The 12,895-nt window shown below is 32.6% G+C and overlaps 1 protein-coding gene across 5 annotated transcripts; it reads left to right on the top strand.

Annotated features, from left to right (window-relative positions):
- Window positions 1-1,516: 1,516 nt before the first annotated feature.
- Window positions 1,517-11,292, top strand: LOC131958318 (ERI1 exoribonuclease 2). Of its 5 annotated transcripts, none has more exons than XM_059323405.1 (10): window positions 1,517-1,566; window positions 7,164-7,292; window positions 7,503-7,588; window positions 7,909-7,989; window positions 8,497-8,624; window positions 8,721-8,871; window positions 9,189-9,289; window positions 9,500-9,581; window positions 9,682-9,770; window positions 10,238-11,292. In XM_059323405.1, exons 2-10 carry the CDS (start codon window positions 7,264-7,266, stop codon window positions 11,162-11,164), a joined length of 1,674 nt encoding a protein of 557 aa, XP_059179388.1. In that variant the 5' UTR covers window positions 1,517-1,566; window positions 7,164-7,263; the 3' UTR covers window positions 11,165-11,292. The 5 variants fall into 5 exon arrangements, with proteins under 5 accessions (XP_059179388.1, XP_059179307.1, XP_059179472.1 ...); XM_059323324.1 differs by lacking the exon at window positions 1,517-1,566 and adding an exon at window positions 1,845-1,923; XM_059323489.1 differs by lacking the exon at window positions 1,517-1,566 and adding an exon at window positions 3,381-3,466.
- Window positions 11,293-12,895: the final 1,603 nt, after the last annotated feature.

The following is a 12,895-nucleotide window of genomic DNA, read 5'->3' as shown; positions in this document are numbered from 1 at the left end:
CAAAGTACCATGCCGCCAGAAAATTAGCTTTTTAAACGTAAAACTCTGTGAATATTGTTTTGGCAATTGCCAGTAAAAAGGTTTGTGATCAATACAGTGATCTAACTCATAGCTATCACTATGTTAAAAAATGATCTGTAAAGAACACAAATAAGCAGTAGTTAATTAAAAATATATGATCTAAACTAAAAGACCGATATTTAGTTAAATGTAGGCTGTTATTCCTGATGTTTTTCTATCATATCGAAAAGCGTGGTTTTATACCAACTCTGATTTTAAAAACTTTTATTATGTTGTAATACATTAGCATTCATGATGACGATATATTAAATTATGATTATAGACAAACACATTTTGTAAAAACGAATAGTGTTAAACAATTTGATATTCTAAAGTAATTAATTATTTGTTTTGACATTTATAATTAAATGTGCAGATATATACATATTTATATTAAGAGAGTGATTATTTCCCCTATATCACTTGTCTTAAATAATTTCCCAGGAATTATTATGTAAGAACTGTGTTTAAAAGAATTACAAAAAAGATTGTGTTACGTTCATTGTTTTTGGTTGTAGTGTGTGTAGATTTTTTTGTTGTTGTTTAGATTGATACAATTTTTGTTTTGTCGGCCTATATTATGTGTTTTTTCTTATTTCTTCAGAGTGCTACTTTCAATTTATTTTACATCATAGCGAAGTAATGACATACAGCTGGTAATTATATATATATATATATATATATATATATATATATATATATATATATATATATATATATATATATATATATATAATACACGTATATAGAACGTGTTAAAAATTCGGCGCCTTTTTTTGCTCTTTTCGCTCCCCCTACAACGAAAACCTAGATACGCCTCTGATGTGAGGGTGGGGGTGGTAGTGATAGTGATAGAGAGGAAGAGAGGAGACTGTAATGAGGCGCTTGCAGATTGTTTTCTAATGTCTCCCAGAAGAGAATTATATATATAGATAAATTATTATATACACTAAGAACTATATATATTTTTCTACTTTTTAAAAAAGTAACCTTTAAATTTATTTTGATGACTCATCAGGCTAATAATTAATTTAAAAATTAGACATTGCAGTGTTGGCCAAAAAAACTTTTTCTGGAAATGAAATCGTTACCTTGCAGTACAGAAGTGAGTAAAAATTGAATTTACAAAATTTGACCACAAACTTATTTTAAATAATATTATTTTTTAAGTATTTGGATGAACAACCCCATTGAATAATCACTAACAATCACTTTCTTAACAATAACATAGCCCATTCACTCCAAGTATAGATAAATTTAAATTAGATATATTGGCTAAATGGTTCAGGTTTTTTCTTCTTTTTTTTAATAATATCATTCATGTAAATTTGGATCTAGATCTAGATCTAGATTAGATCTAGAATCTACATCTAGACAATATTTTTGTTTAAAAAGCACAATCTATTTTTAAGAGGCTTTGCGTCTTGACATTGCTTTGTTAATATTTATCTGGCATCAGATTCTGTATCTATTTTTATTTTAAAATATTTGCCGCACTACGAAGATGTCAGTAGAATCTAGATCTAGATTCTAGATATTAGTATCTAGTCTAGTATCTGTCACTAGAATCTGTTCTAAAGATGATTTATGATATTACTAGATCTAAACTAGAGTCTAAATCTAGATCCAGATACTACTATATATTTTATTTGCGACACTAAAAAAATTATATTTAATCAACCGATTATGCTAAATTAATAAAATTGGTACTGTTGGATTGCATTTTTAAAGCTCTACAATTAGAATCTATAATCTATATGCTATTCTTTTTATAATTTGAAGAAAATTGAATTTATATGAGACTAACTAGATTATGGCTAGGCTAGCAGATCTATCTGCATAGAAACGCGACCAAAAACGCAGGTAAAAAGTCAAATTCACTTGTTTTAAAGCTAGTAAGCAAGAAAAGACATGATTCTTTCTTACTATTGAAATCAGTTTGCTTATACCTACATTTTTTTACACCAAGGTGAAAGTAAATAGTTTATATAAATTGGATGATTATAGATACCAGTGTCCGATAATGGAATCTTCTTTAAAAAAGGGGTGTTGGGTTGTTAGTGTAGTATTGTAATCTCGACTAATTGTATAATTAGAAATTAGGGTTAGGCGTATGGTTGGACCAGGGTTGGGGTTAGGGTTAGGGACAGGGTTAGCATTGACATTATCCAGCCATGTGTGTATTTAGTTAACTACCAGTAACCTAACACCCCTTTTTTAACGAAGATTCCATTATCAGACACCGGTGTAAACAATCTCCCTATAAATTTATAAAATGCCATTTATATAATTTATTGTATGTTTTGTGATGAATTTTCAATTGGAAAATACCGCATTTGGAAGCAGAAAGGTAAATTCTACAGAACAGATGTTTGGAATGTTATAGATTATAGATCTAGGCCTATATCAAAATGTTTGTTTAATAAAATTCAATTAGTCCACCCATTTCTGATGGGTACCTGATATACATTGGGGAAATTAAAGGTAAAAAGTAAAGTGAATATCGCTGACCACACGGACAATCACTTCAAATGCTGAGGTCAAGAAACATGAACTCTACTTCATCTGCCAAATAGATTGCTTTGTCTACAGAGGAATCTTAATTAATGTTTACAGGGGCCTAATAAAATTGAGTTATGTTTGTAAAAACATTAGGCCTAAGCTTTAAAAACTTATTTTGGTCAATATCGGAAAAAATAGAAATCTTTTCGACTAAATGAGTTGAAAAAAGCTTTGAATTTGTTTCATTTTGTTTGTTATTATATCTTGTAGTATTTAGAATTGAAGCTTTCTTTCTTAATTACAAGTTGTATTAATTTCAAACCTTAATGTAATTTCTTTTTAATTCAGTATTAGCTTAAATGTAAGGTAGGCTACAGAATTCAGATATTACCTATGGTTTTGTGATTTTTATATGTTTATAACATTTGTGTTTATGAAATGACCTAATGAAGTTATCAAGCAAACTGTTTTATTATTATTTTAATAGACCTGCAAGTTATAAGTACAAAATATAGATATCTAATCACTAGATCTAGGTCTAAGTTTAAGAAAAAAAACTACCAAAAGGGTTTGAAATACTTAAATATAGTACTAAAAGTAGCTATGTTTTGAAAAAAAAATATCTTAAACTGGAGACATTCAATTTAAAAGTCATTATAAAAACTCCACGATCTAGATTTATTTCTAGATCTCTAGTAGGAATACAGATTTAGAGGCTTTCCCATCAGTATCTTAGCTATGTGGGAGGTCAGTACGAGTTCACTGGGAAAAAAATCGGATCTGCCGTAGGGGGGTGGGTTTAGTGCGCAAATGCTCCTGACAGATTGCCAAAAGGTACAGAAATTCTAAAGATACATTTTAAAAGAAAAATGGACGGCTGAACTGCAGTTATCAAAATATTTGTGTAAGTAGAAGTATAAATAATAATATTTTACACAAATATAGCTGTCTTTTGCTAAATCTAGCTCAATTTCCACGAAAATCGCATCCGGTCGCAATAATTTTTATATCAGCTTGTCGGCCATTCAACGATCTATCACGTGTAGCAGACGCCAAACAGATTTACCCGTATGGTATTGCGCGAATGCTATTTTTAGCAACAGTGCCGAGACGCGATCGAAAAAAACGAACTAGAAAGTGGCCATAAAAAAGCGGGTCAGGGGAGGTAATTCAACTCGCGTTATGAGACTAGCTACATAATCCATATTCCTAGCACTAGCGCCGTAACCCTAGCCTTCTAGGCCTAGCCCTAGGGCTAAGCCGCAAATTATAATTAATTATATGAAACGAGCCGACCCGCTGCGTATCATACGCCGCTATTTAGATCTAGAATCTAGTTGTTTTTTTTTCTACTTTTCAGTAATTTATAATTTGTGAATTCGACAGTACCAATGCTGCCATTGAAAATATTTGCTTAAAAACACTAAACCCCCCCTCCCGCGTGAAAGCAGCCTCCTCTTAGTCTTAGTTACCTCCTCTAAGACTCTAAGTTTAAAATCGTTTCAAACTAAATTATCTGCCCCTAATAGCCGTCACCAAACCCGTCTCTATGATTGTAAAATGTGAACACCGCTCACCAGATCATGTGTGGGTGGTAGTGATAGTGATAGAGAGGAAGAGAGGGGACTGCAAAGGCGCGCTTGCAGCTTGTTTTCTAACTGATCCCAGAAGAGAATTATATATATAGATTAATGTCTCACTAAACTTCACTAAAGTAAAAGTTGACTAAAGTCTAAAGTAAATGAGTGAGGTCGGAGTGAGGTGATTTGTAAAACTAAAATTTATCATTCAGACATATCTGTACGTACTAGATCTAGAATAATCTAGATTCTAGATGTCGTAACACACGTAAACTGTCGTAAACTAAAGTAAAACTAAAGTAAAATTAACTTCAATCAGATTCTATCATTCTTATTCTAGATCTAGAGATCTAGTAGTTAGTAAATACTTTACTAGATAAAGTAGATACTAATAGATAGGCCCTACTAGATCTACTAGAAATCTAGATAGTAGATACTGATATAATTATGGCCTAGCATATTATTATTAACTGGCTAGGGTAAACTAAAATTTAATTACTTTCTTTCACATTACTAATAGTAATACTACTAATTAATACGAGTCTAGCCACGTCTTATTTTACGTACTGACTTACTTAAACAGTACAACATATTATTATTAATTTACTCTAGACTAGACACTAGATTTCTAGTCTAGCAGCTAGGTCTACTTTGTACTTAATATTAGTAGCAATTACTACTTACTCTTAGCAACTACTTTTTACAAGCTTTTATTTAACTTGCTTCCTCAGTCTGTCATCAGAGATAGAAATGGATAAGCAGAATTTCGGGCACTTCTAATAGGATGACTAATTATTTTTTATGAGTTAGGTAATTATTATAATTAAGTCTTATCCAATTATCCAGCACTAGTTTTTAGTCATGCAACTATTGAATTATTATTGTATTTAAAAAAAAAATGCATAAAAAACATTTTAAGGGGTCATCCAGAAATGACCTCACACTCATAGGGGAAGGGGGTCCGTAATTTTGTGACGATGTGTGATGAGGGGGAGGGGGGGTTCAGATGTTGCGACGTCACACTTTTGCATTATAAAACAACAATGTTAGAAAACGAATTGTAGACATTATTTCGCATTTTAGATAACAGTTTTAATAAATAGTAATAGTTTAGACAAGATTTAAGAAAAATATCACTGTTTTAAAAAAATTCAACTGCAATTTTGAGGGAGGTTGTAGGTTGAGGTGTGACATCATTTTAAGGGGGGGTCTGGCTTTTTGTGATGACGTGTGACGGAGTGTGGGGAGGTAAAAATCGTCAAAAAAAGCATGACGTCATTTATGGATGACCCCTAATAACAAGCTTTTATGTAAAAATGCACTAAAAAGGAGAAAATAAATTATTTTCTTTAGACCTAAATCAATATATATATATATATATATATATATATATATAAAATTCTCTATGTGGAGACCATGCGGGCCACCACCACATAAACGCGCCTAGTCTCCCCCTCCCTTCCTCTCTAGGCAGATTGCTCCCACCACCACCTGTCAGGTGAACTGTGGTTCACACAAAATGTTAACAATTCTAACGCCGTGTCAAATAAGTGACCGCTATGAGGCTCAGATAATTTAGTTTTTAAACTATTTGAAACTTAGGGGAGGTAACTAAGAGGAGGCTGCTTTCACTGAGGAGGCTGCTGCTTCACGAGCTACTGATAGTGTTTTGAAGCAAATATTTTCAGTCGTAGCATTGGTTGTGTCGAATCCACAAATTATGAATTACTGAAAAGTAGAAAATAAAAAAACTAAATAGCGGCGTATGCTACGCCGCAGGTTGGCTCACATATTATAATACTCAATTTAATACTCTGTTTAAATAACTATTTTTAAAAAGTGTAGCCAGGGAGTAATAAAGAGTGTTGTAGTGTCTTAAAACAGTACTATCATACTTAATGTATAATTATTTCAAGCTCAGATGCTGATAGTTTAGGTTTGCCTGTCGCCCCTCCTGGGACATAAGCCACAAGAGCTTTCCAGGCGTTTCTCAACTTTCTGTCCTGGGCTAGTCTCTCCAACTGTCCCCAGGTGTTATGCTAGATACATGTTATATATTGCTTCTAATATAGTGTACTACGACACATGCGAGATATTATTGTTGAAGAAAACGGCCCGTTAGCTGTAGACTGTAGCCTACATTCAGCTAATTTCATACAATTTTATTTTTAATTTGGACTGATAGACCTATACATTTAACAGAGAAAAAGAAAAAAAATAAAGCACATTTTTACATGGGTGCTCAACATTCGCTCGTTCAGAGAAGTTCATACAATAGGCCGTACATAAATATAATAGACCTAACGACTCCCATTCGCCCTGACATTTGTAAGGAATGATATCGGGTATTTAAATCAAGATCTCAGGATATTGTTTAGAATTACAAGAAGAAAATCACAATAACAGAAAAAGATATATTCTGCATCCTAAAAGAATTAATGTTTAACTGTTAACAATTTTATTGGCTGGTCCAAATAGCGGCTGAGGCTATTGGCACCCAGGTTCAAATAGATGCAGCCTCCATTTAAATAATAAAGTTGCTTTTTCACTATTATATTATGATGTTTTTATTTACTTTGAAAGGTTTTGTGTTCTAAACTTGTGGTATGTGAAAACGGGGTGTTAGGTGATCTTAGCTTTGGAATGATTATTAAACTTATAATCAGTGCTTAAGCTGTAGGCCTTATAAATTATGCTACTAATTTATAATAAAAATGTAACTACCCTTTTTAAACAATGTATTGGAAGAGGGCATTTTCAGACACTAGGATTAGTGTCCTCATTTATTTAACTCATTATATGCAGTCCTAAAAAAAGTAAGCGTATCATAATATATAGCCTAAATATTCTGCATTTTCTATTTTTAAAGTTTTTTACTATCAAATATTTAAATTTTTACTTTCTAGCCTAATTAAATGTTATGAAGGTGTTAATAAATTATAAATAATGTTTTTTTGGATCACAACAAAATTTCTTTTGGCATCCATCCACCTAATCAATAATCTTGTTTTTTGTTAATAGAATGTTATCATTAGACTTAAACACCTTACATGAGCATCACAGTGTTGGGAAAAAAATCAGTTGATTTGTATCTACAATAATAAAACTCAGTAACTTCATTATGGCCAAATCAACTAAAGAGCTTGCAAGGTATGTTTGTTTTTAAAATATAATTAGGCCTAATCTTTTATTGTGTGGTTTAGTTTTTTGTTTCTTCACTCCATAGTCACATAATATTTATGGTTATGCTTTTTATAATAAAATGATTAGGCCTAATAACTATGTTGTTTAATTACTATATGCCAAAATAAAATAACAGCATTCTTGCATTAATTTTTTTTTTTTTTTAAATGATTTCAGAGAATTAGGTCTGTTGAGAAAGCGTCCATTTCCTGAAGCTGCTTCTAGGACCTGTAAAAAAAGCTGTCTAGTTACTCCAGTTAATGGTAATTTCCCTCTAATTATGAGATTAAATGTTGGTGATAAAGTTTTAATATATAACTGTTAACTTTTTAAATGTTTACTGAATTTTAATAATGCAAATGGGTACTTTTCAACTAAATGTATTCTGATATGGCAGCAGCTTGGTGGGAACAATAAACCTACACCACTGTCACAAATGATGTAGTGATACATGTAAACATTCTGGATTTTTTAATTATGGAACTAACAGAAGCATTCTTCTGGCTAGGGAAAAATTTTCTGTATTGTTATGGCTTGATTGTTTCAGTTTCATTATCTGCAGTTGTTGTTTTTTTTATCCTAGCGCAGAAATTTGCTTACTTGATTGTAATTGATTTTGAGTCAACATGTTGGGAAAATGATAAATACAGTCCTCAAGAGATCAGTAAGTATGCTGCATATTTTAGTGCTGTTCCTTGTTCATTTCCTCATGTCAAAATTCTTTTCAAAGCATGGCACTTAATCAATAATCCCCATTACTTGACTTAAACTTAAGTTCACTATAGGTTTATGCATATTGAATGTTTCCTTTGCTGAAGACTTGCAGGCAGTGAATGTTTAAAAATATTTCAAGATTAAAATATTAGTAACATCGTTTAACTGATTGATTTGATCAATGTAGTTCATAATGAATCATTGTTCTGTGTGTGTAGTGAAAGGGAATTTTATAACAAGGGGGCAGGGGTGTCGGTCAACAGAAACCTTATAAAATGTTATGTTGGTTTAAAAAATTGCTTTTATTAGTTACACAATTAAATATGTGCACAATCCCTGATTGTAATTACAATATTCAAGATTTATTTGTGATTATAGTTTTTCTTGTTATACACCTCAAGTCACGTTTAATTTAGATTTTACTACTCATGTTTGCATTTAAATATCTTTTTAACAGTTGAATTTCCTGCTGTTTTAATGAATACAACCAATGGTCAAATTGAGAGTGAATTCCATTATTACCTGCAGCCAAGTGAGAAACCATTTTTAAGTGAGTTTTGTCAAAAGCTCACAGGTATCACTCAGGTATGCTCCACATTAATTCCAAGTCCACATTTTTGAATGTTTAATTTATTTGTCTTCTTTTATGTGTCAACTTTTTTATTGTTTTTATTGTCATAGGACCAGGTAGATAATGGTATACCGTTGTCACTGTGCCTCAGGAAATTTTCTACTTGGCTGAAGAAACTTAAGGATGAGAAAGGGATTGTATGTGCTGATGACCGGGAAAAAGTTGGTGATGAAAAAGTGGCTGCGTTTGTCACTTGGTCAGGTTAGTACAAGAATCATTGAGTTCACACTTTTAGTCATGACTGAAGCTAATCAAATATGTTATTAACTTTTTGTTGGTAAACCCAAATCAAAATGTACTTACAGAACTTAATACAATCTATTTGTTCTTTAAAGTAATAAATAGTTAAGACAGCAGAAAATTACCAGAAAAACAAAGGCTATTAACAGTGACCTTCTGTGTAAACTGCTCTGCCTGAAAATAACATTTATAATATAATAGTGAAATTACGTATTTTATTTATATAATGCAAATGTGTGTATCCCTGCTATTAATTACAATATTTGACTAATATGTAGATTGGGATTTGGCTGTGTGTCTACATTATGAAACCAAAAGAAAACAGATAACAAAGACAGCGGGTTTGGACAGATGGATAGACTTGAGAGCTACATACAGGGTAGTAATATCACACATTTTATTGAAATGACATTGTAGGAGAGCTCTCTTCAATTCATAGAATTTAATATTTACTGACTTTGGAATAATTATCTTAGTTCAAATTGATAATTAATTTTGGGAGTATAGTATTTTTATACAAGTTATTTAAACAGTTTTTAGAAAACCTGTTTTTTGTGTTCAGTGATCTAATTTAATTATGTTTCTTTAGAAATTTTACAGTCGCAAACCAGATGGTTTAAATGGTGCACTTCAAGACTTGGGAATTGTTTTCAGTGGAAGGGAGCACTCAGGTATTTAATGATTTCATATTTTTACAGAATGTTTCTACTATTACTTTATCAACGTTTTTTGTTTATTTAAATTAATTTATTGTTAAAATCTTTCATTCAGGGTTGGATGATGCTCGAAACACTGCCAAACTGGCATGGAGAATGATCAGGGATGGGTGTGTAATGGACATTACAAAGAATCTTACGATGGTACACAAATATACAGTGCATAAATAGTTGTCGGATTTTGTCAAGTAAATTACTGATTTGCATCTGAATGTGTTTAATTTTTCTTTATTGAGAAATAACTTTGTAAGGTAGTAATGTAGAAAGTCTAACAACCCTTTCTTATTTTCATGAAATTAATTTGTCAAAAAATGCTTGCTAACGCTATTTGTTCAAGATTTGTTGGATCGTTGTTTTTAATACCTTTATAAGCACTCTGTATAGATGGACCTAAGTTTTATATATTAAACAGAAAGTACTTTTAAAAATAAAAATTAACAGTTTATTATTTTGTATCTTTACTAATTTTTTTTTTTAATTTTAGTTAACTCAAAATTTTTACTTTTGTTAATGCAATTGAAAAAACTTCAATACCAGTAACTAGAATTGTACTGATTACTTTACTTACATTAAACTGACAGCTAATATTTTGTTATAAATATTTTTTTCAGACTGTGCCAAACAAATCCAGTGCGGTTGCTGGAGCTTCTGTAGGACCAGTAGCTTCTTTTCATGTACTTAAAGATGAAGATGCTAGTGTTAAAACTGCCAGCAGCAATTCAACTTCAGTTCTTCGTCTGTCAGAGAGAAATATGAATGTGCAATATGCTCCTCAGCCACTCATAACTAAGTTAAATAATGAAATAAGTAACAAGAAGATTAGCAATGATGGAGAGGTCTGTAGAGAAGCCTCACTCACAGTATCAGAAAACACACCAAAGAGAGCTGGCCTAGTTGAGTGTAAAAAAGCCTCAAGCAAGCTTCCCATGTTAAATCCTAACTGGAGGAATTCATTGTCCACCAAACAATCAACAAATAAAAACAGCTTACCATGTGAATCTTCTGCTAATGTAAATTCAAGTAGAATATCCCAAATCCCATGTGGTTCTTCATCTTTTGTGTGTAATACTACACCACTAGCTAAAACCACTAACAATAATTCCAGTGTATCAGCTTCAGATACAACCTTCACCAAATTAAGAGATTCCAAGAAACCAGTGTCGCTTGGGACAAAGCTCTCATATGCTTGTGCTACTACAAGCACAACTCCTTCCTTCACCAAATTAAAAGACCCAAAGAAACCAGTCTCACTAAGAACACAGCTCTCTCATGCATGTGCTATGACAAGTACCACTCCAATTAATACAGGTGTTAATTCAAATTTTAAAACCCCCAAATTTAACACTCCCCAAACAACAACCATGAAAATGACACCCCCGTTGTGTGCTTGTGGTCGCAGAGCTAAAAGAAGACTAGTACAAAACCAAGGTCCTAATACAGGCCGCTGGTTCTTCAGCTGTTCCATCGGGAGCCCTGGCGTTGACAATGAAAGGAAATCTGGCTGCAAGTTTTTTAAGTGGGAAACACCCAATACATAAACATGAAGCAATTTGAAAAGGATCCGAGTGGTTTTATTTTGTTTTTTGAACAATTGTTTTTTAATTTATGATTTGCCTTGGTCTGCAAGAAAGAGCTCTCATGGGTATTTTTATTTACCTTTTAAATGTAAATAAAATTTGGTATTTTTTTATTTTCATTGTTAATTCGTTTTTAGTATTGTTAATGTTATGATGGTGATTGAATGGATAATGTAGTTTAACTTCATGCTCGTGAAAATTAAAAGGAAATAGGTAAGTTAAATACGTAGTGATCAATTAATCGCACAAATTACAGGGTATAGTCGGATATACAGTTTTTAAAGCTTTATTCGTTTAAAATACATATGATGTAACAAGGAAATTAGTCTTGCTGGTGTCACACACCCCCCAAGGATGTCATCCGGTGCAGTCTGCACTCCCCCTTGTGACACCTCTGCTTATCCCTTCAAACTCTGTAGCTTAGGGTGTCCGGTTAAAAAAAAACCGGGACAAATACCCCCATTTATATAAGGAAAACCAAACATAATAGCAAAAATAAAAAATTAAAAACAAAATAAACATTAGAAAAAACTGTATCATAATAACTTTAAAAAGAGAGATTGTAAGCGACCTGAATTTATCTGTATACAATAAACCTCTTGGAGCGATTGTTCCTTTTTAATACAGTCAATGAACTTCAAAATATTTGGGTGGCAACATCCCATCCCGTATTGGACTGGAAACATCTGTACAAGCCTTTAAATGAATTGTTTGTTTTTGGCATATGATCTTCTGCACGTGATTGCATGTTCCACATATCAAATGGAAACATAGGTTGTCTCCGACCTCGACGTTGTGGTCTGCCAATATAGTAGTCATCGAAATAGTCTGCAATCGGCATTGCTTCTTGGGGGGAAATTTCCGATAATTTATCAAAAGCATTACTAATGTGTTCAGTGGGCACAAAAGCCAACTCAGGTAGCATTCTGAGATTGAGAGCAAATTCGTTATCAACTTGGTAAAGTTGTTGAAGACCACCAGAGTCCTGTATTTTTCTGTATGTTTTGGATAAGATGGAAAAAGCATCAGTTTCCCTCATAGCCCTTTCAACACCTTTTATCACAGCCATTTCAAAGTCACTCATGATAGAAATTGGGTGCAGGTTTGTATTCATGACCGTTAGTTGCTGTAAGAGTGCTGTGTATGTTTCCTGCGTTTTGTTGTGATCAAGTAAAGCAGGGGGCTCCAAACTACGGATGCGGCCCGCGAGGTCATTTTATCCGGCCCGCGACGATCTTTTTGTCCACTGAATAAATGTTTGTTGGATGTGGCTCAGGAGCTTTGCACAGAAAATTCAAAACTATTTGAAAATGTAGCTTTGAGTGCAAATACAATTACTCGCCGTGTTGCAGACATTGTTGAAAACACTGCGACTCAAATAGCGAAAAATGCAAGCAAGTTTCGCTATTTTTCAATGCAATTGATGAGTCGCTGGGCAGCTGTTCTACCTCTCAACTGCTTGTGTTCATTAGAGGTGTGGATGAAGACATGAACATAACACAAGAGCTGGCTTCCCTACATAGAATGTATGACACTGTTACCGGAGATTATATCTAACCATAGATAGTTCAGAGACAAACACAAAATCGCAAGATTTACCATATTTCACATCAGTAAGATGGCTAATTTTGCAAGAAAATTCTGAGCAGAGTATCTAAGAAAAGAAATAGGTGACTTCCTGATAGTAAAGGC

This window comes from Physella acuta, unplaced genomic scaffold (assembly GCF_028476545.2).
Source record: "Physella acuta isolate Inbredline_101_S28 unplaced genomic scaffold, ASM2847654v3 ptg000008l, whole genome shotgun sequence".
NCBI classification, from domain to species: Eukaryota; Metazoa; Mollusca; class Gastropoda; family Physidae; genus Physella; species Physella acuta.
This window is presented reverse-complemented; position numbering and strand designations above follow the sequence as displayed.